At 62.1% G+C, this 27,456-nt stretch overlaps 1 protein-coding gene and 1 long non-coding RNA gene across 11 annotated transcripts; one reads left to right on the plus strand and one right to left on the minus strand.

The window, feature by feature from the left end:
- Positions 1-5,995: 5,995 nt before the first annotated feature.
- CDC42BPG (CDC42 binding protein kinase gamma) lies at positions 5,996-25,012 on the plus strand. 10 transcript variants are annotated; one of them, XM_046643652.1, is made up of 39 exons: positions 6,192-6,325; positions 8,468-8,587; positions 8,971-9,062; positions 9,144-9,227; positions 9,592-9,687; positions 9,995-10,143; positions 10,683-10,776; positions 11,033-11,233; positions 11,358-11,606; positions 12,029-12,108; positions 12,959-13,056; positions 13,152-13,232; positions 13,527-13,621; positions 13,708-13,887; positions 14,171-14,263; positions 14,400-14,521; positions 14,599-14,671; positions 14,864-14,970; positions 15,055-15,310; positions 15,401-15,549; positions 15,636-15,724; positions 16,029-16,081; positions 16,169-16,267; positions 16,351-16,410; positions 16,705-16,810; positions 17,088-17,221; positions 17,304-17,443; positions 17,538-17,619; positions 18,346-18,562; positions 19,257-19,280; positions 19,579-19,641; positions 19,762-20,361; positions 21,469-21,566; positions 21,646-21,730; positions 21,870-21,990; positions 22,140-22,257; positions 22,461-22,584; positions 22,703-22,791; positions 23,845-25,012. In XM_046643652.1, exons 4-39 carry the CDS (start codon positions 9,186-9,188, stop codon positions 23,899-23,901), a joined length of 4,524 nt encoding a protein of 1,507 aa, XP_046499608.1. In that variant the 5' UTR covers positions 6,192-6,325; positions 8,468-8,587; positions 8,971-9,062; positions 9,144-9,185; the 3' UTR covers positions 23,902-25,012. The 10 variants fall into 10 exon arrangements, with proteins under 10 accessions (XP_046499599.1, XP_046499602.1, XP_046499603.1 ...); XM_046643643.1 differs by lacking the exon at positions 8,468-8,587 and having other exon boundaries at positions 5,996-6,325; positions 21,851-21,990; XM_046643646.1 differs by lacking the exon at positions 8,468-8,587 and having other exon boundaries at positions 5,996-6,325; positions 21,851-21,990; positions 22,706-22,791.
- Positions 24,320-25,472, minus strand: LOC124228790 (uncharacterized). Its single transcript, XR_006885794.1, has 2 exons — positions 25,313-25,472; positions 24,320-25,039 (listed from the first exon to the last, which is right to left on the minus strand). It is a non-coding gene; the product is annotated as an uncharacterized LOC124228790 (long non-coding RNA).
- Positions 25,473-27,456: the final 1,984 nt, after the last annotated feature.

The following is a 27,456-nucleotide window of genomic DNA, read 5'->3' on the forward strand; positions in this document are numbered from 1 at the left end:
CTCCTGTTGAGCAAAGGAGGGCGGCACGTGGCTTGGATGCCCTTAGAACAACCCCCCCAGCTGAGCAATGAGAAACCTGAGCCAGCGAGCGGCCAGTTCAGGCCGCCTCACTCTGCTTTGCCTTGGCCGGGCTGTCCAAGTACAGCCTCTGGGGGCCTGGACGGACTCGCTGGCCAGTGGCCGGCCCCCAGGGCCTGGAGCCGTCATCACAGAGCTGCTGTGGCAGGGAGAGCGGGCTTCCCACGGGGGTCTCAGGGACTCCTCGACTCTGACCTCCCCGACCCCCGCCCGCCCTCCCAATGCTGCTCCCCAGGCCTCCGCTGGCCCACCATGCCCTGCGGTATGAGGTGAGGATGGAGGCGATGACCTCATCGGGAATTCACTGTTGAAGGTGCAGTGGTCCTCCACGCTCACCTGTGAGAAGAAAAAGCAACTGAAGACTAGGCTTTTTCTTGCATTAAAAAGTTTAACTGTGCTGCGTCTGGCTTCTGGTGCTTGGTCGTCTTCTTCCGGGGCCTGCTCCCCACAGTGCCTGCGGGAGCTCTGCTATCTCCTAATTGCGTGAGGCCTGCAGGCGGGGCCGTGACCCCCTTTCCTCGTGCTGGGTGGGAGCTGAGCAGTAGTTGATTTGCGGGGAGGATGGGGTGAAGAGGTTGGGAGACACTCTGATGACCGAGGACTAGGCTGCCCCCCTCCCAGGGTTGGTGGCGAAGGTACCCGTGTTCTGCAATCTTTGCACCATCTCCTCCCACCTGGGCCCTGCCCTGGCCGGGGACAGACAGCTGGGCGCCCACAGGGCTCTTGGCACTGGGAGGGGTCAAGTAGACTAGGGTTTGCTGGGCTCCATGCTAGCCCCAGGGTGCTTCAGAGACGGTGAAGCTGGTACTCAGGAGACAAAAATACAATTACGGAGGGTGGGGCCAGCCGATGTGGCAGATAGGGGACTGTTTGTACCAGCAGAGGGAAGGGAGACAAATGTGGAGCCACCGTGCCAAGGAAGGGTGCAGTCTGGCTGGAGGGTGTTCCGGGCACACTGGCAGAGGGGGATATGAACAGTGCCACAGGTTTTGGGGGCCAGGCCGGGTGCACCCGCCCGTGTGGTGGGCATGCAGGCTGATGGCTGGCATCTGGGGGAGCAGGGGCTCACCAGCCCTCTGCACCCCCCAGAGGGTTTGCCTTGTGCCACATTGACCCTCGTGACATGGAAGGTCCCTGTTCTCACCACTCACAGCTGAGAACTCAAGACTCAGGAGGGCTTGGACAAGGTCGTGGGAGGAGCCTCAAACCCAGCCTGTCTGACTCCAGGCACAAGCTCCCTGAGTGTCAGACGGAAAGTACCCTTGAAAAGGAAAACCGGGCTTACAGCTCGCCGCACCCCAAAGTCTGCAGCTCTAGATTCGGGTTTGAGAAACCGCACAAAGATTAAATAAATGCTGTCACTCCAGCCCGGGCCCTGAAGGCTTGGCACAGCCCCTCAGTTTCCAGGGGTCTCCTGAGAGCTGGAGCGTGCTTGTTCCAGCTGTTGGAGCACAACGAAAACAGAACTTCCCAGATCTCGGGGAATGTGAGTGAGAGAAGGGCCACCTGGGGCTCTACAGCACAGCCTGCACTCAGCACCCCCCACCCTGGGCCAAGGGTGTCTCCCTGAAGGCTGCCCCAGGGAGTGACTGCCCATCCGAGGCTTGAAGGAGGGGCCGAGGGCAGGGATCTGCCCCCTGCTGCCCCAGAGCTCATACCCCTGGTTAGGGTTTTACAGATTCGGGGGCTTTTCTCGGCCGTGAGGGGGGTTCAGAAGGGCCAATGGGTGTGGACAAAGATGCGGCCACCCTCCTGGGGGGCCAGTCCCCACCTCATCCCCCCTCCCTAACAGGCCAGGATGGTGGGTGAAAGGGCCCCTCTTCCGGGGCTGGTCTGGGGTACAGGAAGCGTGTTTCCACCCCGCTCCCAATGCTCCTTCAGGGCCATGTGCCCACGCGGCACCTCGGAGCCCAGGACCCAGGAGGCAAGGGGGCCCACCCACTGCCTCTGGGCCCCCCACAGCGGCTCCATTTTATACACTGAGGTTCCATGTGAGATCTCATCAGAATAAACATTCCTTCCGCTCCTTAGTAAACAAAAAAGTTAACCATCAATTCAACCAAACCAGTGGTCTGTTCTTAGCTCCAATGGGCTGGTCATAGGACTTGCCCAAGGCCACCAGGCTATGACAGGGTTAGGATACGAGCCACCAGTCCTGCCCCTTAGCATGCAAAGCAGGCCAGCTCCGAAACCAGGTGGAGGTAGACCTCGGGGCAGGCAGGAGTTCAAGTCCAGCTCCGCCTCCGGCTGGGACTCAGCCATCCTCTCCCCTCCTCAGTCTGTTTCCTCCAAATGCAGGCAGTGACCCTACTTCCCAGAGCCAGGGTCCCTAGGGTGCCCAGCTCGAATGGCTGCCTTTGCTGAGCACCCCAGGAGGTTGGCTAGGGTCGGGGTGAGGGTCCATGCACAGAGCCCGGCACTCCACCCAACTCCCAGAACAAAGCGGCAGGACCCACCCTTCCCCAAGCAGCCTGCAGACTCGGCGGCGCCCATGGGCCAGCGGGGTGGTGGCCGAGGGGGCTCAGGGCCTGGCTTCCTGTGCGCCCAGGGGGATTGATAATTATAAAACCACGTGGCCTGCTGCCGCTGAGGAGCGTGGGAGCCCCTATGGTGTGTTGGAGCAGCACAGAGAAGGTTTTTGGAAGGAAAGCCAGGATGTTGAAATCACCATATGTCCACCATTTGGAGCTCTGGACTTTTCAAAGGACACACCCCTGGTATGCTGAGGTGGGCAGGGAGGGAGAGGGCGTGCGGGGCTGCCAAGGGCTAGCTTGGGGAGTGGAGACCCTCAAGCCCACCATCCCCATCAGCCCCTCCCCCAAAGCCACCCCCATGGACGCACATTTAAATAAAACCCGGGAGCCTGAGCAGCAATGCAGCTTGACACGAGCTCCCCCACCCTCCAACCTAGAGACGCACTCCAGCGACCACTGGCGGCCACTCCGCGTACCATTTGCCCCTCACACCTGAGCTGGGGCAGTTCGCACAAAGTCAGCAGCCCAGAGAGACAGGAAGTGACTTGACTTGCCCAAGGCCACACGCCTGGTCAACAGTAGGCAGAGCTGTAGGACCCCACAGACAGCCACTCCTTGTCCCCCGGCTCCCTGGGGCAGGAGTGGGGCACTGCGCTTCCAGTGTGGCCCAGGGCAGGGGCAGCTTGCCATTCTGGTCAGCCCTGCAGGACCATCTACTGGGAGCAGCTGCTCCTCCCACCTGGGGAAGGGGAGCCACAGACCCCAGAGCCTGCCTTGTGTCTGGGCCCCTCCTAGACCCAGAGGGTTATGCTGGGGTGGGGGGGATGGGCAGGTCAGAAAACCTGGCTTCCTTGCCCCTCACTCGCACTTGGCCCTCACCTTCCCCCTCTTCTTGGGGTTCCTCCTCATCAGAACCATCCTCTCTTTTCGCTAGGCCTGGGTCTTTGAACTGACAGTTTCCTTTTCTCACCATCCCAGGCCCTTCGCAGAAGCCCACATGGAGTCCACGGCAGGCTGGCTTTTCCCCTGTCCCCTGTACTTAGCATCTGGGTGCCACATGTTGCCCTTCTGCTGCCCAGCACTGGCCTAGGCCTGGAACCTGGGTAAGGAGCTGGAGGCTGGCACCATCCGCCTCCCACCTCCCCAGCCTCGAGGTATTAATCTTCGAAGGCAGGGTAGTAACTCCCTCCTTCTGGCAAGACCTTGTGAAGATAAGAGATCTGCAGTCACTTTGAAATGCTAAGAAGCACCATAGGAATGCAAGGTGTTATCACGAAGATCTGCTCCCCCCAGGGCTGGGTGAGAGCAATGCTAGCACCTTGATACCTAAGAGGCTTGTATTGGAGGGGAGAGAGGTTATGGGGGGCAGGTGCCCCTGCACCTAGGTGGGCCTCTGGGAGTGTGAGGGAGGAGGTGCGGGAAGATGGGGTGGTGGAGGTCTCCCACTCACCCTCCTTCATCCACTGAGCACCCACCAACCATGCAGGGCCTCCTGCAGAGAGGCCTCTGTGGCCCTGGTGGTCTGGCTCACGCAGGAGCAGAGAACAGATCTGCTGGGGCAAAGCAGGGCCAAGCGCAGGGGCTGTTTCTGCTGGCAGGGCTGGAGGACTGGCCGCTTGTTGAGGCTGACTCAGGCACAGAGTCCTGAGGCCTGGAGCTGCAAAGGAGGGGACAGGGAGCCTGACCCGACCCCCTTTCACAGATAAACGCAAGCTTGGAACAAGGATGGGACAAAATGAACACAGGACCAAACAGAATCAAGCACCAGATGGGCGGGGAGTGCCCAGGGCCAGTCCCAGCTCTGCTCACGCAGACCTCAGCAGGACTCAGTTTCCCCTCTGCTGTACCATGTGGGGATGGAGTCTGAAGGGCTGGGCAGAGGGTGGTGGATCTTATCTGAGGACTCGGCAGTGCCCAAGGTTCACACAGGGAGTGACCCAGAGGCCTCTCCAGTTGGCCCTTGACTGCTGACAACAGGAGGCTGTGTGGGGTGGGGGCGGGGGATCAGGATGTCCAAGAGGGGCAGCAAGGAATGGCCCATCTTCTCACCCAGGACCCCTTCCCTACCCCTAGCTCCCCAGGAGATGGGAACTTGGTCCTGGCCTGAGCACGCAGCCCTCCTCTGGTCTCTGGCGCCCCCCTGTGGCCTCAGAGGGTGGGAATCCTCCCGTGGGCAGCATGTCTGTCGGGCCCCATAAGCAGGGACAGAACGCATTAGGTGAGAACCCTGAGGGCTCCATCTCACCATGCCAGCCCCTGCCCTCCAGCCCCTCCCCAGAGACACAGAAGCAGCGACGGGATCCTCAGATTTAGGTGTGAATCTTGACTCCCCTTCGGCCACCTGACTGACTTCGGCGAGACAGCCGGACTCCAGGTCCACATTTCCCAGACTGTGGGCCCCGCGAGGCCAGAGGGCAGGTGTCTGAGGAGGTTAAGTGGGAGACCCCTCGGAAAGCCCCGTGTGCTGCACCACAGACATTCACAGAGTGCCTCCTCCCTCAGCGCCGGCAATCTGACCCTGTCCAGGCTCAAGGAGGTCCCCGTCTGCGGGGGGAGGCAAATCCCCAAAGAGATCTTTTAGTGGAAGAATTTGTTGTCTAAAGCCACTAAAATGCCCCACCCTGTGGTCCCTCCTCTTGGACAGACCCACAGTCCCATGGTATCTGGTCCAGCGCAGCTGGAGACAGCTGGACAGAAGGCAGAAATACCACTGGACAGAGTCGTCCTTCCCACCCCCCGCCTCCTCCAGCCCAGCTCAGACCTCTCCCTGGCCCCGAAGCTCGAGGCCAGGCCGCAAGCCCTGGTCCCGCCTAGCGTAAGAAGCCGTGGTGGAGTCAGCAGCCCAGCCCCGCTCCAGGGTCCAGCTGCAGGGCCTGCTCACTCTCAGCCTCTCAATTCACCTTCGTCCTACCCAAGCCTCAGTGTGTCCACCTGCCAAATGGGTGTAACCATCCCTGCCTCACCTAGCTGTCCCCCAGGTCGGCTGTAACGGTACAAATAAAGTGAAATCAGAAACTAGCGAGTTTTTTGGAGGGGGGCGCCGAGAGCGGACGGCATCCCGGCGAGGAAGCGGACTACAACTCCCATCCGGCTCCGGGGCCGCGGGCGCCCCAGCCCGTCTCCCTGAGCTGAGGGGCCGGCGGCCGCTGCCCTGGGGGCGAGGGAAGCTGCAGGGCCCGGGCACCCCTCGCCTCGGTTAGGGGCCGGTGAGGGGCCGGTAGGGCGGGGTCTGGGGCCGCGCCGGGGTCTGGGCGGCCTTCCCGGCCCCCAAGGGACACCCCCTTGCCCCGCCCCGCCCAGGAGTTACTCCTCGGGGTCCGCCCCCCCACTTCCTGGCCGAGGTTGGCCCCGCCCCCGCGCGCCTCCACCCTCCCACCTTCACCTCCAGTCGCGTCTGCTATTGGCCGGCGCGCACCTGCCCGTCCGTCGGGGGGCGGGGCAGGGGGCGGGGCGCGGCGCCCAGGTGAGGGCGCGCGGGCGGCGGCAGAGGAAGGTGACAGCGGGGAGGGCGGGAGGGTGGGGGGAGGACGCGCGGACCGACCGACAGACGGACCGACGGGCGGGCATGCGGGCGGGCCGGCTTTAGCCCGGGCGCGGGGCTCCGGCCGCGGCCATGGAGCAGCGGCGGCGCGCGCTGGAGGAGCTGGCACGGGGCGAGGCCGGCGGCGGCCCGGGGCTCGACGGCCTCCTGGATCTGCTGCTGGGGCTGCACCACGAGCTCAGCAGCGCCCCCCTGCGGCGGGAGCGCAACGTGGCGCAGTTCCTGAGCTGGGGTGAGTGGCCCAGGCGGGATCGAGGGGGGCGGCCCGAGGGACACCACGCCGGGACCCTCTTCCCCCGCACTCCACTCCCACAGACCCTCCCACAGGGAGCCGCACCCCCACCGGTCTCCCCCACCCCCCCGCAGACACCCCGCAGTGGCTCTGACACGTGCCACCGGACCCCGCAGGTCCTCTCAGTCACCTGCACACCTTACCCTCGCTCAGATTTGCACACACACTCCTCCCCACTCACAGAACCTGGCACGATGCACAACACATGTCTCACACCGACACACACACACTCGGTCCAAGGTATAGACCCAGACACATGCACACAACCCAGGCTCTACAGAGGCACGTCCAGGATTGCTCCCTCCCACGTCACACCTCGTGCCCGTGAGAACACACACTCTCACACACGCAGACCCCCATGCACATCACCCACTGACACACATGCTTTCTCAGTCTCCCACCTACCACACAGACACACCAAGATACTCATACATAGCTCACAGAGAGACCCGGGGAGCCCCACACTTCACCCTGCAGACCACCCCCAACTACACGGGCTGTTACACACTCGCCTACTTCCACTCACGGATCTGTAGGAGTTGCACATTTGCCAGCATCCCTCCCCCCCCACACACACACACACTTTCATCTCCCTGCATACAAGACCACCCCAGCCTGGCCACAGGAACCAACCTCTCAGCCCCTTTGTCTGTGCAAGCCGCTGGCCACGCTTCCTGAGGGCTGTTCTCAGGGCCAGGGAGGGGGGCCTGGCTGGAGGTGGGTCTGCACCCCTTCCTGGTTGACTCATCTGAGTCACCGGGAGTGGCTGGCCCGGGGTGACCCTGAGCCCGACATGGGCACCGGCGCCAGCCCCAGGGCTCCCTGGTCACACCTGCCAGGGCATGGGGGGAGGACACAGGGGCCTGGTCTGTAGGGTGGGGTGAGGCGGGTGTTTGCCCAGTGGGCGACTAGCATTCCTGGCACCCCTGAGTTCTGGGCAGGCACAAGGCACGGCCTGGCACAGTTGGGGGCCTTCAGGACAAGCCAGTGAGTTAGCCCCCAGCCCCCGCCCTCTCCTCTGGGGTGAGGGCCGTCACAGGGCTTCTGCCTCTGCTGCCTGCCTGTCTCCCCGGGACTTCTGCACCCTATGTGTGTGTGTGTCTGACCGTGTTGTCATCACCCCCTGTGACGCCCACGTGTGTGTTTGTGTGTGTGTTTGCACACACAGTTGCTCCTCCCTGCCTGCCTCTGGCACCTCTGCTTCGGACCCCAGCGTGGGGGCCTGTCTGTTGACATCTTCCTAAGGTAACACACAGGGCAGTGACTCACTCCTCTCCTGCCCCAACTTGTCCCTGCTCCTGCCCAGAGCCCCCATCCCCTGCAGCAAGGTGAGGGGACTGTGCAGTCTGTCCTAGGGGCCTGGGTCCTCCTGGCTGTGGGCCCCGGGCTTTGGCCTGTCTGGTTGATGGGTAGCTGCCCTGGCCTCCGTTCCCCCTTGGAGCCTGTGGCTGCTGCTCTTCCCCAGCTGTGCACACAGACCTGGGAAACAGACAATTAATTTCTGTAATGAGGTTTCCACACCACCCCTGCTGCGGGGGTTCTGCCTGATAAACCTGTGGAGCAGCTCTCTGTCCTACCCACAGACCCGCCCAGCTGGCAGCGAGTTTACCTCCTGGCAGGGGGAAACTGAGGCAGGGAGCCAGACTGCAGCTGCCCCCACCCCCTGCTGGTCGCTCTTGCCTCCCTAACTTTCCAGTCCCTAATTCCCTCCCCAGGCCTGTAGAGGGGCCTGGGAGTGGCTGGAGATGCCCCTCGTGGGAGGATGAGGGACTTTGAGGCAGGAGGAGGTTCCTGGCCAGGAGAAGGCCGCGTCGAGAGATGGGGAGGGCTCAGAGTTGTAGGGCTGGTCAGGCCTGGAGGAGATCCTGGGTGCCCACACCCTCGGGTGCCAGCGGCAGGCGCCAGCAAAAGGACTTTTGGCTCTTGTGAGAAGCCGGGCAGACCTATCCTTGCCTCCAGACTGAAGAGGCCCCACACGGGGAGCACAGAATCTGTCCCCAGAGTCCTGCAGAGCCACTGTCCTCCCTGTTCTCCGGGGCTGCCCTAGGCCTCACCCACAGCCAGATACCTCTGTGCCTACAGGGTCCCAGGACCGGGGCCCACAGCTCCTCAATGGCAGAGAAGCCTCTCTGGGGACAAAGAATGTTGCCCGTCCAGTTTCCCAAGACAAGCCCGGCCTGGTCCTGTAGAGGGCCAAGAACTGTGAGCTGGGGGTGGGAATGGTATCCCCATCGTCCCCAGGGTGACCTGGCCAGCCAGGGTCAGCCCCCAGGCTGGGAAGAACTATAAGTTCCATCAGCCCCTGGGGCGGAGGCTGCCTGGAGTCTGGGGACAGGGGTCCAAGGAGCCATGGATTCAGGGAGGGCTGGGGTCAGGGGGTGAGCAGAGCCAGGACCTCACCTTCCATGCTTCTTGATCATGGCTGCGTGGGTCACAGCACCTATCAACCCTCTGGCCAGAGGCCGTCCCCTGGGGAGGTCCTCCCTGCCCTGGCCTCCTGGGAGTTGCAGGTCCTGGCTTTCCCCATGTGGGAGAGGAAGCTGGGGCCCTCCGCAGGTTCCCTGAGCCCCTCTGTGTCCCCTCAGCCAGCCCCTTCGTCACGAAGGTGAAAGAGCTGCGGCTGCAGAGAGATGACTTTGAGATCTTGAAGGTGATCGGCCGAGGGGCCTTCGGGGAGGTGAGCACAAGGCTTGGGGAAGGAGGGAGGAGGGTGTGCGCGCCCAGGCTGGCCTGACCCCTGTGCTGTCTGTGGCCTCAGGTCGCCGTGGTGAGGCAGAGGGACAGCGGGCAGATTTTTGCCATGAAAATGCTGCACAAATGGGAGATGCTGAAGAGGGCCGAGGTCAGTTTGGGGTCTGCTGGGACTTTGGCACCCCACAAAGGGGCAGGGAGAGGTGCGTGCTTCCAGTGAGGCATACACGGGAAGGGGCGAGCACGGCTGCTGAACAGGCAGGGGATCCACCCCCAACAGCCGCCCACTTCCCCCAGCCCTTCCTCAGGGAAGCCTTTCTTCGAAGAAAGCAGAGTTGTTCCCATTTTCCTTATGAGAACACCGAGGCCCAGAGCACTAAAGCATGGGCTTGGGCTCACACAGGCAACTTCCATCCAGCTTCTGCTTACTGAGTCTCCCCCCACCCGCTGAGCTGGCCAGCAGGGTTTCCTGGCTCTGATCCCACCCCACCCCCTGCTCCCCAAACCTGCTGCAGACAGCCTGTTTCCGGGAGGAGCGGGACGTGCTGGTGAAGGGGGACAGCCGCTGGGTGACTGCTCTGCATTACGCCTTCCAAGACGAGGAGTACCTGGTGAGGACACTCAGCAGGGTTGGAGGGGAGTTGCCTGGGAAGAAAGGAGAAGGCCCTTGGGGGCCAGAGGCGCTGGGTCCAAGGAGAGAGAGACCCTCCGACTGGGACCAAGAGGTTTCCACTCCCCTCCAGCTCCCAGGCCTGCAGCCTCTGATTGAGCCCTGGCTGGGAGCTGGCCAGCCCAGAGCTACTGGGAGACACAGCCCTGTCTTCCCTGAGCCCCATGGAGCAGTAGGAGACAGGGCCCTGGGGCAGGTGCCCCCCACCCTCCCCCTCTGATTCTTGCCCCCCACCCACTGCCACCCAGTACCTCGTGATGGACTACTACGCTGGTGGGGACCTCCTCACTCTGCTGAGCCGCTTCGAGGACCGCCTCCCGCCCGAGCTGGCCCAGTTCTACCTGGCTGAGATGGTGCTGGCCATCCACTCACTGCACCAGCTGGGCTATGTCCACAGGTGGGGCCCCCAAAGCCCCCGCTGCCCTGTCCAGCCCCTCCTCTGGGGACAGCTGACGACATGCATGCCAAGCCCTGTGCTGGATGCTTCCAATGCGCAATGCTTTCACATCCTCACACCGAAACCTTATGTGGTGGGGCTGCTATTATCCCATTCTACACATGAGGAAGTCAGGGCTCGCTTAACCCAGGGAAGTGGGCACCCTGGGTAAGTGGGTGGCCGAGCCATGGTTTGCACTGGGCCAGTCTGCCTCCTGCATCCCCCACTGCACACTCTGCTGCCTCCGAGGGTCGTCTTTATGGGTCCCTTTCCCCAATCTAACCACCTGCTTCCTTCTTGGGAGCCAGGAGGCCTGGCCACTAGCCTTGCCCCCTCCCACATGCATGCACACACATGCTGCTCGCATGTGCTCACAGGAACACGTGTGAGCATATACATGGTAGTGGGTGCACGTGCCCCTGCACGCACGCCCAGGCGTGTGCCTAAATGCACATCCACACACCCAGGTCAAGCCCCTCGCTCTCCCTGCCCTCCCTCAGGGATGTCAAGCCGGACAATGTCCTGTTGGATATGAATGGACACATCCGCCTGGCTGACTTTGGCTCCTGCCTGCGTCTCAACAACAGTGGCATGGTAAGGACCCACCCCAGAGTGGGGGCAGGGGACATCCGGCCAGGAGAACTCCCAGGGGAATGGGAGGCACCAGGCCTAGTGCAGGGAGCATCAGGCTCCCAGGGCAAGGAAGGGCTGGGCCCAGGCCCCAGGTAAGGGGCATCAGGCTAGCGGAGCCCTAGGGAGTGGGGGTGCCAAGGCCACGGTGAGGGGCCAGCAGGCACAGCTAAGCCTGAGGCTGTGCTTATGATGTCAACACCACCACCACCACCCACAGGTGGATTCATCGGTGGCAGTGGGGACCCCTGACTACATCTCCCCTGAGATCCTGCAGGCCATGGAGGAGGGCAAGGGCCACTACGGTCCACAATGCGACTGGTGGTCGCTGGGAGTCTGCGCCTACGAGCTGCTCTTTGGGGAGACGCCCTTCTATGCTGAATCCCTGGTGGAAACCTACGGCAAGATCATGAACCATGAGGTCGGCCGCCAGGCTCTGGGGTTCTGGGAGGGCAGCGGGACTTCTGAGCCCACGGGGTTGGTGATGCCTGCAGGCAGGGTGGGATCCTGGCCACCCACCTGCATCCCTCCCCCTGGGCCTGCAGGACCACCTGCAGTTTCCCCCGGATGTGCCCGACGTGCCGGCCAGCGCGAGAGACCTGATCCGCCAGCTGCTGTGCCACCAGGAGGAGCGACTGGGCCGCAGAGGGCTGGACGACTTCCGGAACCACCCTTTCTTCGAAGGTGTGGACTGGGAGCGGCTGGCGACCAGCACTGCCCCCTACATCCCTGAGCTCCGTGGGCCCATGGACACCTCCAACTTCGACGTGGATGACGACACCCTCAACCATCCAGTGAGTGGCGGGTCCCAGTGCAGTAGGAAAACTGCCTTGCCCCTTGCTGGTTGTGGAAACACCCCTGAAGGTCCCCAAAGCAGTTGTTGGGCTCAGGATGAGGCGTTGGGACCCCAGAGGTTCACGGGGGTTGTGGTTCACCTGCACTTGTTCACCTGCACTGAGGTGGGTTGTGGCAAGTGAAAGCCCTTTGACCTCAAGTGTCAGCCTATTAACCAGAACTTGTATAAGGAAGATGACTCCCAGCAGCGCCTGGGAGGCCATGACCTCAAGGACTCATGGGAGTTGTGGTCCATTTGGGGAGGCCATGTTACCCCCCCCCCTAGGTTTCCACCTGAGTGGGAAAAGGTCGGTGCTCCCAGTCCCAGGGGGTCGCCTGGGGCTGCACCTGTTGACTCTGGCTCTCCCTCCTCCTCCTGCAGGGGACCCTGCCACCACCCTCCCATGGGACCTTCTCCGGCCACCACCTGCCATTTGTGGGCTTCACCTACACCTCGAGCAGGTCGGTCTGGTCCTTACACACCTGGTGGGAAGCTGGGGGCTGCCCGGCCTGGAGGATGCAGGGAGTGTAGCCCATCGGAACCCTGAGAAGGGCCGACTGGCCCACCCATGTGATCGGTGCTCAGGATGTGTGCTCTAAGCCTTCAGGAAGACAGCCCCCATGTCCTCAAGGTCTTGGTAAACCCATGCCCATGAGCCCTTGGGGTCCTGCCCAGCATTGGGTCCTCACGGTCTCCTCCACGGCAGGTGAGGAGTGTACTGGACCCAGAGCCAGAGGCTGGGGTGGAGGTGCAAGGGCCCCTACGGCTCCCGAGCCTCACTTTGTGCCTCTGTGAAATGGGTGGGATGCTCTTTCCAGCTCCATTCGTGGGGCTGGGCTGAGACCACAGCGAGGTCCCCGGCCGGGAGGTACTCCGAGGTGTAAGCAAACGCATGTGACCCGCGCTCAGGGGCGCCCACTGTGTGCCGGGCACGGGGCTGCCTGGGCCCATTTCACCGGGTCCTCTTGACAGTCCTTGGAAGGGGCTCTGTTATCACCTCCATTTCCTGGGAGGAAACTGAGCATCAGATATGTTGGGTGACTGTTCAAGGTCACACAGCCTCTGAGGGCCAGGACTGGGGCTTGAACCTGGGTCCGGGGGACCCTGGAGCCAGTGCCCTGGGCTGCTGCCCATGGGTCTCCCAAGGGCGGGGCCTGGTGTGATTGCTTCCCTCCCAGCACAGAGCCCAGGCTGGTGCAGAGCTGGCGGCAGTGGGTGTTTCTGGGATGTGTGAATGATTGGACGCCAGAGGATGGACGAGGCTCCGAGGGGAGGGGTTTCTGCTAACTTGTGTTGCCCTGCTCTCCCCAGTCCCAGCCCTGAGAGCAGCTCCGAGCAGGTGGCTGCCCTGGAGCAGAGGCTCCGTTGTCTGGAGCAGGAGAAGACGGAGCTGAGCCGGAAGCTCCAAGGTACCGGGGAGCCAGCTGGGCTGGGGCGGGGTGGGTCTGACCTGGGGCTACTGCTGCAGGACTAACCACTCACCTGAGGATGCCCCCCACGGCAGAGGCCCTGCAGATGCCCTCGGACCACCGGGAGCTGGAGCAGCTGCGGAAGGAGGTGCAGACTCTACAGGACAGGCTGTCAGGTATTCCCACACCCCCACCCCATCTCTTCTCCCCTCCCCTCACCCTGGAGGCTAAGTGGCTTTCCCAGCACACCTGAGTCTAACCTGAGTTCCAGTCTTGCCCCTGCTCTGTACATGCTGTGTGATCTTAGGGAAGTATCTTAAAGTCTCTGAGCCTGCAGGTAGAAAATGGGTCAAGGAGACCCCCCCCCACCCCCAGGCTGTGGTGAGGGTTTCATGAGATACTGCCCATGGAGTGCCTGGCTGAGGCCAGGGCAGTCCATATGTACAGGTCTCAGTGACAATTTCCGGCAGAGATGCTGAGGGAAAGCAAGGCCCCCGTGTCTCAGACGGAGGGTAGCCCAGGCCAGCACAGTGACCTTCAGCAGGAGAGAGACCGGCTCCTCCAGGTGAGGGCCTGGTGAGGTGGGTGAGTGGCCCAGGGCTTCATGCAAAGGAGGTCCATGCCCTGACTCCAGGCCCCCCGCCTCCCCAGGAGCTGGCCGAGGCTCAGACAAGGCTGCAGATGCAGGAGCAGGAGCTGGGCAGAGCCCAGGGGCGGCAGGAGGAGCTGCTCCAGAGGCTGCAGGAAGCCCAGGAGAGAGAGGCATCCACAGCCAGCCAGACCCAGGCCCTGAACTCCCAGCTGGAGGAGGCCCGGGATGCCCGGAGGGAGGTGAGTGATGGCATGGGAGGGAACACAGCAGGGTCCCAATGACCCTCAGCATGGCAGGAGGAAGCTGGGGAGCTCAGTTTGAGGGGCTGGGAACTCCCTGTGCCTTTGCACCTCCCACTGTGGCTGGCAGCGCCCTGAGCAAGGGGACATTTAGGGTGGGGTGGGCTGGGGTCCACCGCCTCCACTCCTGCTGCGGCTGGCAGAGCCCAAGAGTCCATAGCAAGGTGGAGGAGAGGGGTTGGGTAGACAAGGTCAGCACTGGCCACCTCTTTACTCATCACAGCTGCAGGCCCAGGTGGCCACCCTGAGCCGGGAGGTGAGGCGGCTCCAGAGAGATCAGGAGCGAAGCCTTGAGAAGGAGCCATCCCAGGTCAAGGTAGTGACATCTTACCCCCTGCCCAGTGGCATTGCCCTTGGCCTGACCTACTAGGGGCCCTCGGGGCCAGGCCTGTGTCCCAGGGGTAGGGTGGGCCATGGCTTCTCAGGCCCCTGACCCTCTCCATGTCCTCAAGACCGTCCACACCACCTCCGAGACCAACGGCACGGGCTCGCCCGAGAGCAGGCCTCAAGAAGCCCAGCTCAGGAAGGAGGTGGCCGCCCTGCGTGTGCAGCTGGAGCAGGCCCGCAGCCACGGGTGAGCTGGGCAGCCGGGGCAGGGGACAGGACGCCAGCCCGAGCTGGGAGTCACCGGGTCGTCCTCATCCTCCCCAGGCCGAGCGGGAAGGAGGAGGCTCTGTGCCGGCTGCAGGAGGAGAACCGGCGGCTGAGCCAGGAGCAAGAGCGGGTGAGCAGGGCAGACGGAGGGCAGGACAGCTAGATGGGCAGTGGGACAGGTGTGGGAGCTGCCGGGGTCCCGGGGCAGGCTGTCTCCCCAGCCGGCGGGCAAGCTGCTGTGGTGGATGAGGGTGTACACAGATGGGACTCAGGGACACTGGGGCCCCTGTGGACTGACCCCAGCTTCCCCGCCGGCCCCCAGCTGGTGGAAGAGCTGGAACGGGAGCTGCAGAGTAAGCAGCGGCTGGAGGGCGAGCGGCAGGAGTCAGAAAGCAACTGGGAGGCCCAGCTTGCCGACATCCTCAGCTGGTGGGTGCTGGGGGCTGGGAGCCAGGGGCTGGGCCCAGGCAGGGCTGAGGGCCCGCCCATGACCCTGAGCCCCTGCCCAATCAGGGTGAATGATGAGAAGGTCTCCAGAGGCTACCTACAGGCCCTGGCCACCAAGATGGCCGAGGAGCTGGAGTCCCTGCGGAATGTGGGCACCCAGACGCTCCCCACCCGGCCACTGGTGAGCCCCGGAGACACCCTGGGAGGAGGGGGTGCCGGTAGCCTCACTCCACAGGTGGGGACACTGAGCTCGTGGAAGATCAGTGACTTGCCTAAGCTCACAGCGGATCAGTGGCAGAGCTGGGGCTCTGAGCCTGGCCAGGTGACGGGGGGAACCGTGTGCTCGGGTGGGAAGGGCCTCTGAGGCAGCCAGGCCCAGGGGGCATCTTACGTGGGTGCCGCCGGCCACCAGGACCACCAGTGGAAGGCACGGCGGCTGCAGAAGATGGAGGCCTCGGCCAGGCTGGAACTGCAATCGGCACTGGAGGCCGAGATCCGGGCCAAGCAGAGCCTGCAGGAGCGGCTGACGCAGGCGCAGGAGGCCCAGCTGCAGGCCGAGAGGTGAGACTAAGGCAGGCGCTGCCGAGGGGTCCGGGGCCCATGCAGAGGCCTGGCCCCATGGCGAGCCTTCCCTGGTTCTCCCCCAGCCGTCTGCAGGAGGCCGAGAAGCAGAACCAGAGCCTGAAGCAGGAGCTGGCTGCACTTCGGGAGGAGCTGCGGGCCCGCGGGCCGGGAGGTGGGTGGCCACCCGCGTGCCGGTCCTTGAGCAAGTCCGCCACACCAGCCTCATGGTCACCAAAGGGTCCTTGCAGGGCTGTGGAAACGAGTTTGTCCGGACTCTGCTGCTTACCCCACCCTCTGTTAGCCAGCACTTATTGAGCGCCTGCTGCATGCCAGCCCTCCCCCTCCACCCCTTCCCCCCAGCCTGCAGTCATTTCTCCATTTTACTGAGGTGGAAACTGAGGCCCTGGTTTCTCAGGAACAAGTGTAGGGCTGGGCCAGGGATGCCACCCCCAGTGACCTGTGCCCTCTGTTTACAGACACCAAGCCCTCAAACTCGCTGATTCCCTTCCTGTCCTTCCGGAGTTCAGAGGTAGGAACGGGTACAGGGGCTGGGTGGGGAGGAGTCCTGGGGAGAGGCACAGGGGCCTTGATTCGCCCCCCCCATCTCCATCCCCAGAAGGATCCCGCCAAGGACCCTGGCATCTCAGGAGAGGCCCCGAGGCCGGGGTCGGAACCAGAGCTGAGGCCGGAGGGCCGCCGCAGCCTGCGCCTGGGGGTGAGGACAGATGAGAACCACATCTGGGGGGCTGGGCCCCCCCGCCTGTGGCTTCTCACCTGTTTGCTCGCCCTCCCCTGCAGGCTGTGTTCCCCAGAGCGCCTGCTGCCACCACAGCTGCTACAGAAGGCCCTCCCGCAAAGGTCAGTGCCTGGAGGCGCGGAGTGGGCTGGGGCGCCAAGCTGTTCTGCCAGGTTTCCAGGGACCCGCTTGGGTCCCTCCCTGTGCGTCATGGCTGGCAGACCACACTGGGCAGGGGGGGCGGGGTGGTGGCGATGAGTTTGAGCGCTACCACAGACTCACTGGGGTCAGAGTTCACACTGCCACCTGGCTTATTCCCTGGTCCCGCCTGACACCCCAGGGTGGCCTCGTGGGTAGGGCACAGGGCCCCAGGAGGCCGGGGTCAGGCCTGGGTAATGGGTATGTCCCCTCCCCAGCCTGGCTCCCACACGCTGCGCCCCCGGAGCTTCCCATCCCCCACCAAGTGTCTCCGCTGCGCCTCGCTGATGGTGGGCCTGGGCCGCCAAGGCCTGGGCTGTGACGGTGAGACCCCCACGCTACCTGCACACCCACTCCCGTGCCCAGCCACAGCCCTGGGGTGGAGGGAATGGCAGCGGCCCTGGCCCGGAGGCTCCCAGGCCGTTTCTCTCAGCCCAGGCCCCTGGTACCTCTTGCTCAGCATTTCCCTGTGCTCAGTTTCTCTCATCTCACTTGATGGGGAATTGGTGACAGATCAGGGGCCACCACGGCCTGAGGGAGGCTGGGGCTGGGCTGCCCCACCCAGCCTCACACCACCTGCCGTCTCCCACTTTCCCCACAGCCTGCGGCTACTTCTGTCACTCAACTTGTGCCCCACAGGCCCCACCCTGCCCCGTGCCCCCTGAGCTTCTCCACGTGGCCCTGGGAGTGCACCCCGAAACGGGCACGGGCACTGCCTACGAGGGCTTCCTGTCGGTGAGCTGGCGCCGGGGAGGGGAGGGCAGGCACAGGTGGGCTGTGGGCCTGGCGGGCCCTCCCATGCCTGCCTTCTCCACAGGTGCCGCGACCCTCGGGTGTCCGGCGGGGCTGGCAGCGGGTGTTCGCTGCCCTCAGTGACTCACGCCTGCTGCTGTTTGACGCCCCGGACCCGCGGCTCAGCCCGGCCAGCGGGGCCCTCCTGCAGGCACTGGATCTGAGGTGGGTGCCAGGTGGCGGCCTGGGGCAAGAGACCAGTGGATTGAGGGGCACCCGGGGGCAGTGCGACCTCTGACCTGCTCCCTGGACTTCCCAGGGACCCCCAGTTCTCTGCCACCCCTGTCCTGGCCTCTGATGTGATCCACGCCCAATCCAGGGACCTGCCACGCATCTTTAGGGTGAGTGTCTGGGGCGGGATGGTCTGGACCACTGTCCACCTCCATGCTGGCCTCACTCCAGCCACTTTTCTCCATCTCCATGGCTGCCGCTTCATCTGGGCCCCTCGCCCCCACATGGTCGGCTACAGTAGCCTCCATTCTGGCCCCAGCGTCTATGCTCCATCCTGCAGTGCAGCGAGCTTTCCATATGTGAAGCTGGCCGTGTCCTGCCTGTTTAGGCCCCTTCTGTGGCTCCCCATTGCCCTCAGGCTGCTCCAGACTGTGGCCTTGAGGCCCCACATTTCTGACCCTGCAGCCTCCCAGCCTCTCCCCTGGAGCCTCTCTCTGCTCTGACCATGCTTTCTCCAGTCCCCAAAGTGCCCTGTGCCCGTGGACGCTTCACATTCTGTTCCCTGTGCTCGGTCCCCCGCCTGCTTCTCCACTCACACCCAGGCTCCAGCAGAAATGTCTCTTGCCCTGGGAGGTGGTCTTTCACCGCTTAGCCTGGGTTCAGGGCCCTGGTGTATGTTCCCACAATGCCCCGTCCTTCCCCCACCACGCACCGGCCCCAGGGCTCTGGGGTTGTCCCTGTTCTTGTGTGACCACCCGTCTGGCTTATTACCTGCTATGAGACAGCACTAGCACTGTGCCCAGCCCGCTCACGCCGGTGCTAAGAAGCATCAGCTGGTGGAGGAAGGATGGCTGGCTCTTGGACCGCGGCCCTCCAGCCTGGGTCCCTGCCCACAGGTGACGGCGTCCCAGCTGACGGTGCCACCTGCCACGTGCACCATGCTGCTGCTGGCGGAGAGCGAGGGCGAGCGGGAGCGCTGGCTGCAGGTGCTGGGCGAGCTGCAGCGGCTGCTGCTGGACACGCGGCCACAGCCCCGGCCTGTGTACACGCTCAAGGAGGCCTACGACAATGGGCTGCCACTGCTGCCGCACGCGCTTTGCGCCGCCATCATCGGTGAGCCTCCCACTGGTGGGGGGGGACGCCGCCCTGGGCAGGCTTCGGCTGGATCTGGGCCTGCAGGGCAGTGCTGGCTCAGCCGCAGTCGCCAGGGCTGCGGTCACTGCCCTGCAGCCACAAGCTGTGGACTCTGCCTTGCACACATGGTCTCGACCTTCCCCTGGGCAAGGCTGCGTGAGGAGCCCAGGCTAGGGGACAGGGGACTTGGCTTCTGCTGCTCCATTTCTCTGTGCCTCAGTTTCTGCTTTTTCTAAAAGAATCTCAAGCCGGTGAAAAGAGCAAAGGCTTTAGTAAGAGAACGAGGGTTCCCCTCCTGGTTTTCCTACCAGCAGCCAGTGACCGGGGGGAGCCTGGACGCACCTGGGCCTCACACCGTCTTCTGTGGGGCTGCTGTGTTCAGCTGGGAGCCTGCTGCTCAGAGAGTGGGGCCTCCATAACGGACAGCTGGGGGAGGGCAAGGCAGCCGTGCCCCCTGGCTTCCCTCGGCAGCGGGGGACCTGAGCCAGCCCTGCCCTGGCGAGCTGAGACCTCTCCCTGCAGTCACTCCGGGCGGGAGCCGCAGGAGAGGTTGCGCGGGTACCTCAGGGCCCCTGTGTCAGTTGGGAGCCAGGAGGATGAGGGCATTTACTGAGTGGCGATGGCTGTGAGCAAGGTGTCTGCTTAACCCCTGTACTGCTTCATCTCTTCACAGGCTCACAGCAGCTCTGTGAGAAAGGTACCATTATTGTCCCCACTTTACATAAGGGGAAACCAAGGCTCCAAGAGGTGACATGACTTACCCCAAATCTCACAGCTTGGGGGGTGTCTCTCACCTTGTCCCCTGGCCCCATGGCCCTTCCCCATCAGAGCCAGTGCAGACTCTGGGACAGAAGGGTCCAGTGATGCTGGGACAGCAGGATCGCTGTCCCCATGTCCTCAGGAGAAAGTGAGGCTCAGCAACGACAGCTGGACTGCTCAGTGTCCCACAGCTGGACAGGCCCCCTCAGCCCTGACTCCCTCCCTCCCTTTCCCAGACCAGGAACGGCTTGCTCTGGGCACTGAGGAAGGGCTGTTTGTGATCCACCTGCACAGCAACGGTACGTGCCAGGCTGGGCCAGGGTGGGCCTGGGTGGGGTCAGCCCCTGGGGACGGAGGAGGATGGCACTGGGCTGCTCCTCACCCACCTGCTGGTGATGCTCTCCTTCGCCGCACCGCAGACATCTTCCAGGTGGGCGAGTGCCGGCGGGTGCAGCGGCTGGCCGTGAGCCCCACTGCGGGCCTTCTGGTCGTGCTGTGCGGCCGTGGCCCCAGCGTGCGCCTCTTCGCCCTGGCTGAGCTGGAGAGCACGGAGGTGGCGGGCGCCAAGATCCCCGAGTCTCGAGGCTGCCAGGTGCTGGCAGCCGGACGCATCCTGCAGGCCCGCACCCCCGTGCTCTGTGTGGCTGTCAAGCGCCAGGTGCTGTGCTACCAGCTGGGTCCGGGCCCAGGGCCCTGGCAGCACCGCATCCGTGAGCTGCAGGCACCGGCCCCTGTGCAGAGCCTCGGGCTGCTGGGCGACCGGCTGTGCGTGGGTGCGGCGGGTGCCTTTGCGCTCTACCCGCTGCTCAACGAGGCTGCACCTTTAGCTCTGGGGGCCGGTCTGGTGCCTGAGGAGCTGCCACCGTCCCGTGGGGGCCTGGGCGAGGCTCTGGGCGCTGTGGAACTCAGCCTCAACGAGTTCCTGCTGCTCTTCACCACCGCCGGGGTCTACGTGGACGGTGCCGGCCGCAAGTCTCGCATCCATGAGCTGCTGTGGCCAGCAGTGCCCACGGGCTGGGGTAAGGCCTGTGGAGGGCCAGGCTGGGTGGGGCCAGGCACCTGCGGTGTATCCCCCACGTCAGAGGAAGACAGGCTCCTGCCCAAACTCCTGAGGGTGGCCTGGAGGCCAGTGTGTACCCTCCAGCCCGACCACACCCTGCTCTGCCCTCGGTGGCATGCGTGCATCTTCCTCGCCCGTGCCTCGTCCCCGCTCTTCCCCTGCCTCAACTACTCTCCTTTTCCTACGTGGCAAACTCTTAACCAAGTCCAGCCCCAGTGTCAGCTCAGGGCCAGGAGCGGGTTGGCCCTCCATAAATGACCACCGTGATTGCTGTCATTGTCCTTATGGCTTTCATGCTTCCTGCCCTGCTCTTCCCCGTCATTGGTCCTTCGCTCCGCTTTGCTCCCTGGCTTCCTTGTTCAGACCTCTGCCCTGGCTTAGCACCTTCTTGCAATGACTGGTTTGGTAGCTGGGAGGCTGCAGAGTGGCCTGGGGCTGGTTTCTTTATCACATACAGCGTCCAGTCCCGAGTCCCAGGGCAAGCACACCCCAGGGCTGTGAATGGAGGAATGAACGAATGAATGAATGATAAACAGGGCAGTGAGGGAGCCCAGCACGTTCACAGGTGGAGTCCAGTCTGAGAGGGACAGACAGAGCTCCCTTCATGAGCCATGGCCCTTCTGGGGCCAGGCCAGTGGGTTGGGTGTAGCACAGACATTCAGCCTGTAGGCGGTGGGACGACCACCTGGGGCCAATTCCCAGCTGTCACTCACCACGGGGTGACCTTGGCCATTACTTAGCTCTGGGGTTTCTGTGACCTCATCTGTAAGTTAGGGGGTGATAAGATTACCTACCCAGAGTTACTTGAGAATTAAAGGAGAAAAAATATGCAAAGTGGTTAGAACTATGCCTGGCATGGCACCTAGTGAGCTCTCCTGATGGTTATCTCTCATCTGTTATGGAGGTTGGGTGGGGCAACAGCAGAGTCTTCAGAAGGACCTTTGGTGTGGGTGTGGAAGTTCTTGCGCTATGGCACAGGCTGTTCCCCGTGGTACAGAGGAGGCAACAAGCCCAGAGAGGTGCCCGACTTGCCCGGGGTTGCACAGCGCAGTTTCCCACCCTGCAGGTTACGCAGCCCCCTACCTGACAGTGTTCAGTGAGAACTCCATCGATGTGTTTGACGTCAGGAAAGCAGAATGGGTCCAGACGGTGCCACTCAAGAAGGTGAGGGGCTGCCAGAGCCCTGGGGCTGGATGGGGTAGGGTAGGGTAGCCTGGCGTGACCTCTGTGCCTGCTGCCTCAGGTGCGACCCCTGAACCCAGAGGGCTCCCTGTTCCTCTATGGCACCGAGAAGGTCCGCCTGACCTACCTCAGGAACCGGCTGGCAGGTGAGGGAGTGGGCATGCGTGTGTATATGCATGTGCGTGCGCCGGTCTGTGCACACTTGTGGGTGTGTGACCCCGAGCACCGGCTGACTGGGGCCCTGGGGTCTTGGGGGCACCGCCCAGCTCTCTGCTTCTCCCGCAGAGAAGGACGAGTTCGACATCCCCGACCTCACCGACAACAGCCGGCGCCAGCTGTTCCGCACCAAGAGCAAGCGCCGCTTCTTCTTCCGCGTGTCGGAGGAGCAGCGGCAGCAGCAGCGCAGGTGCGCGTGCGCCGGGGGCGGCTGGGCGGGGCCTCCTAGCCTTGGGGGCGGGGCGAGGCCCGGGCCGGCGGGGGGCGTGTCAGCTTCGGGAGAGGGCGGGGGAGGTGTCAGCTTCGCCGCCCCACTCCCTACCCCGCCTCGGCCCGCAGGGAGATGCTGAAGGACCCTTTTGTGCGCTCCAAGCTCATCTCATCGCCCACCAACTTCAACCACCTGGTGCACATGGGCCCTACGGACGGAAAGCCCAGCGCCAGGAACCCGCCCCGGGTGAGTCCTCCGGGGCCAAGCACGAGCCTCTCTGGTGAGGCTGAGCCAATCAGCGGCCTCTCCGGTGCGCTCCAGCCAATCACAGGCCTCTGCTTACCTGGGAGCCGGGACCTCGGCACGTCCGGGCTGGGGTCGAGGGCGCTTCATTTGGCCAGGTCGGTCGTGCTGCCCAGTGCCAGCCCCTCCGCCCTGTCCCCCAACAGGCTCCGGAAGAGAAGGGCCGAGGGTCCCGCAGCTCCGGCCCGCAGCGGCCCCACAGCTTCTCGGAGGCCTCGCGGCGCCCAGCGTCCATGGGCAGCGACGGCCTCGCCGGAGACGCGGACCCCAGTAAGGACCGCCCCACAGCCTCCAGTACCTCCACATCCCTCCCCCAAGTTTCCATCCCCTTTGGACTCCACAAATCTGACATTGGATTTTTGTCCCCTTCCTCCTCCTGTGCCTGGAGAAGTGAAGAGGAAGCCTTGGACATCTCTGTCCAGCGAGTCCGTGTCCTGCCCCCAGGGATCTCTGAGCCCGGCAGCCTCCCTGACACAGGTGAGCCAGTGGGGGCGTTCCCTTCCCCCTTTCAAAGACAGGCAGTTCTATGCTCGGCCCTTCGCTGGGGCCTGAGGCCAGAGAACAAGCTGAGCCCATCCCTGCCCTGGACCCGAAGAGGTGCAGGTTCTTCCCTGTCTCACCCCACTGTGGGTCGGCCTAGTGGGAATCTCGGCTCTGATTGTCTCAGCAGTGTGGCCCCTGGCAAGGAGCCCAGCCTCCCTGAGCCTGTGTCACCTGTAAAGTGAGGCCATTATTATGAGGCCTGTTCGAGGCGATGATACCTCGGCACTGTGCCTGGCACATGGGGAGGGCACCACAAAGGGAGCGCTTGGGATTCCCAACAGAGACCCAGCCTGTGGGCAGGGGGTCAGAGGAGGAAGCAGTGCACTCTGGGGACTGGGGAAGACCTAAGAGGGGTTGGGAAGGCTCCCACTTACCCTCCAGGCACATGTCCAACTCCCACGCCCACTCCAGCCACACCAGGCCACTCAGAGCCCTGGGACTCGCCATGTGCTTTCACACCTCAGGCTCTGGCCCCTGCTGTCCCCCCTGCTTTGAATGCCCTTTCCTGTCCTCAACCTGATTAATGCCCAGGACACCCACAAAGCACCTTCTCCAAAGGCCACCTGGCTGCCTGGTCCGGAGGTCACTGTCCCCAGGGCTGGCACCTCCTTCGGCACCCTCCCTCCACCCACTCCTTGTCAGTCCTGCTGTGCTGTGGTTTTCGTCTTGCTGCCTGTCCTCCTCCATCAGCTGGGGGCTCCTTGATGGTGGGGGTCAAGTTTGTCTTCCACCCAGAGTAAAGCGTGTTTGTTGATTGAATGAAGAATGGAGTGAATGAACACAGGGACTTTGATTTGGGCTCCAGGGTTAAGTAGGAGTTCCCCAGGTTCTTGTCGTGTATCCCCACCCCCACCTCACATCTGGCCTCCTCCAGGGGCCCTGCTGCAGCCGGTGATGGGTCTTGGGGAGGCCTCTGGAAGGCGCTGGCCTGGTGAGGAAACAGTCCTGCCTTCTTTCCACCCTGGCTTCCTTCTCCTTCCCCTCCAGGTCTCAGAACGGCCCCGGAGCCTCCCGCCCGCCCCTGAACCAGAGAGCTCCCCTTGACACCCTCTGGCAGGGCCCACCCCAACCCCGGAATCAGGAGATGTGAGGGAGCCAAGAGCTTGAGGAGTGCCATGCTCCGGCTGGTCCGGGCTGTGTGGAAATTCGGACTCAGGGAGAGCCTGCTCTGGGCAGCGACTGGGAGGCTGGCCTGGGTTCCCAGGACCCAGGGGGCCTGACTCCCAGCCCCAACCTGTGCCAGCCACTGGAAACAGAATGACCCCCTTCTGCCCTGGGGGCCCCTCTGCCTGCTGTCCACGGGTGATTGTGCCAAAGCTCTCATTCCACTGCCGAGGCCAGGAGGCTTGTCGGCAAGAGTCGGGATGAAGGACGGAGAAGGGCCAGGTCCCTGGGAGTGGTCTGGGGTCGTCTTGACTGTCTAGACCCCAGGTGAGGCCGAGCTGAGGCATATCCCAGTCTCTGCTCAGGGTCAGGGTGGGAAAGACAGGCTCTGATCCAGAGAAAAGGAGGATAGAGAAGGAGAGAAGAATGTAGGTGAAAGAGGCGGGAGGAAGTAGAGGAGGAGACGATAGTGACTGGAGGAGGTGAGGGCCATCCAGAGGAGAAGGAGAGGATACAGGAGGAGTGGTGAAGAGGACGAGAGACAGGGGACGAAAAGGAGAGACAAGGGGAGAGGGGTGGAGGGGAGAGACAGCTGGAAGAACGCACGCCCACAGAGGGAGGAGCTTCGTGGGGTGGGAGCAGAGAGGGACTCCATGAGCCAACTGACATTGTCATCTAATCCGCCCAGGGGGGAAATAATTCCTAGACAGGGATGGGATGGGGAGGGTATTTATAAGGGCTACTAGCTGGGAGATGGGCACCCGTTGGGGGCCACTGGAGGGTCTCCAGGCACACTCTGGCCCCTCCCAGAAAGGGGGGAGGTCCTTTTTCTTAAAGCTTCAACCAACCATATTAGGGGATCATAGGAGGCATTTTATTATTGATCACAGTCATTATTATTATTATATTACTATTTTTATTAAATCTCCCTCTACTGACAAGTAGGGGGCAAAATAAGTATTTATCTTCTCAAATGCCATATTCCCGGGAGGGACCGACTCGGACGCTCTGTGAAGCAGTAAGAAATCAATAAAGACGACTTTGTAAACTGCTGGCCTCCCCGCCTGGATCTGTCTTCCTGGGGTGCAGAAAATGGGATCAGAGATGAGGGATGAGGGAGGGAATCAGAGGCAGACAGTTAAAGACCAGGTTGTCTTCCCTGTATTTTCAGACATCAAAAGATTCAAATGGGGGTAAAGGAGGAGAGTTGAATAGCAAAGGGATGGTTTGCAGAAATGTGAGCAGCATTAAGGGAACCCACCAAGGAGTTCCAGTACCCCCAAACCCTGGCAGCTGTGGGCAGCCGTTACCAGCCCCAGGTCAACCGGGCAGGAAGAGGCAGTGGTGTTACCTGACAGGAGCTGTGGCTCTCAGCAGAACTTGGCCATGGCCGAGAAGGAAGGCAGCCCAGGATGTAAATTCCTCCACGCCCTCTCCTGCCTCCTTTTGTCCAAATCCCAGCAGCAGCCAGAGGACCTTAGAGCTCCGCAGGCCACAGGTGGCAGCCTTGGGGACACAGAGCTGGTGGAGAAGGGTGGAAGTGAGCCTGGAGGGCACATCCTGCTGCCCCCCAAGGTGAGGCTGCTGGAAAGGTGAGGGTCTCACTTGCTCTCAGCTTAGGTGTCCGCGACTGGGCAGGACCCAGCCTTGAGGCTGAGCGGGTAGGAAGGGGGGTAAGGCCTGTGCCCTGGGATCAGGCCTGGGGGCTGCTGCCTATGCCCTGAGATTCATGGCAGGCCCTAGAGCTGGGGAAAGGACCAAGAAGGGGCCCGGGTGTCATGTCTGCTGGGGGCTGGGGGCTGGAGGGTGCCCCTGGAATCCCAGGGCCTGGTTAGGAGCCCAGCGTTGGGAATCAGACAACCTGGGTTCTGGTCCAGCTGTGCAGTCAGGGGCAAGTTATCCGACCTCTCTAAGCCTCAGTTTCCCCTTCGGTCAGTAGGGATGGGAAAACCCACTTCATGGGAGGTTCTGGTGAGACTTTGCTGAGATAATCACTGTAAAATCCCTTTGGCCTGTTCAGATGTTTGCTCTGCCTGTTGAGATGTAGAAGCCCAAAGAGAGCGCCCTCCAGCCGTCCTCACTGAATTGAAGAAATGGCCCCTTCCCCAGCGATAAATTAGCCAAAAGATTTTCACATTTTTAAAGAATTTTCTCTGAATGTTTTATGTTGACAAATTTCAAACCTACAGAAATATTGGAAGAATGTGAACTCCCTGTACTCTTCACCTAGATTCCCCGATTGCTGACATTGGCTGCTTTAGCTTTTCCTCCATATCTACCCATATCTACATATATATGTACCATGGATTTTGTTACCTTTTTTTTTTTTTTTTTGCTGCTGAGGAAGATTCGCCCTGAGCTAATATCTGTTGCCAATCTTCCTCTTTTTGCTTGAGAAAGATTCACCTTGAGCTAACATCTGCTCCAGTCTTTCTCTATTTTGTACATGGGTTTCTGCCACAGCATGGCTGCTGACAAGTGGTGTAGGTCCCTTCCCGGGAACTGAACCCAGGCCACTGAAGCAGAGCGTACTGAACTTAACCACTAGGCCATGGGGCCGGACCTTTTGCTACCATTTGAAAGTAAGTGGCAGACATCTTGAACTTCACACCTACATACTTCACAGGCATCTCTTCAGAATAAGGAGGCACCAGAAGCCACCGTTATTGTCTAAACAGGTGTGACACTGATACAACAATATTATCTAATATACAATCTGTCATGGGTTGAATTGTGGCCCTCTAAAATTCATATATTGAAATCCTAACCCGAAAGATCTCAGTAGGTGACCTTATTTGGAGTAGAGTCACTGCAGATGTAATTACTTAAGGTGAGGTCATTAGGGTGGGCCCCCGATCCAGTAGGACTGGTGTCCTTTAAAAAAGAGGAAATTTGAACACAGAGACACACACGCAGGGAGAATGCCACGTGAAGATGAAGACAGAGATCAGGGTGATGCTCCGACGAGGTAAGGAGCGCCACAGATCGCTAACAAACCAGCAGAAGCTGGGAGAGAGGCTGGAACAAGCGGTCCCTCACGGCCTTTGGACAGAACCAACTAGCCAACACCTCGATCTCAGACTTCCAGCCTCCAGAACTGCGGGACAATACATTTCCATCGTTGAAGCCACCCAGGCTGTGACACAGTTGTGTCAAAAATGTTCTTTATAGGGGCCGGCCCAGTGGCACAGCGGTTAGGTGCACACGTTCCGCTTCTCGGCGGCCTGGGGTTCGCCGGTTCGGATCCCGGGTGAGGACATGGCACCGCTTGGCATGCCATGCTATGGTAGGCATCCTACATATAAAGTGGAGGAAGATGGGCACGGATGTTAGCTCAGGGCCAGTCTTCCTCAGCAAAAAGAGGAGGATTGGTGGTAATTAGCTCAGGGCTAATCTTCCTCAAAAAAAAAAGTTCTTTATAGCATTTATGAAAAACTGACTATCCAGTTCTCTACCGCATGTGCATTAGGCTGTCTTGTCTCTTAAGTGTCCTTT

This window comes from Equus quagga, chromosome 17, assembly GCF_021613505.1.
Source record: "Equus quagga isolate Etosha38 chromosome 17, UCLA_HA_Equagga_1.0, whole genome shotgun sequence".
In the NCBI taxonomy this organism is placed as follows: domain Eukaryota; kingdom Metazoa; phylum Chordata; class Mammalia; order Perissodactyla; family Equidae; genus Equus; species Equus quagga.

Bases quoted from the DNA above. Each gene is read 5' to 3' on its own strand.
- CDC42BPG (XM_046643643.1), top strand. From the start codon at position 6,166: ATGGAGCAGCGGCGGCGCGCGCTGGAGGAGCTGGCACGGGGCGAGGCC. The intron at 12,109-12,958 runs GTCGGTCTGGTC...TGCTCTCCCCAG, and splicing joins TTCACCTACACCTCGAGCAG to TCCCAGCCCTGAGAGCAGCT. The intron at 14,522-14,598 runs GTGAGCTGGGCA...CATCCTCCCCAG, and splicing joins GAGCAGGCCCGCAGCCACGG to GCCGAGCGGGAAGGAGGAGG.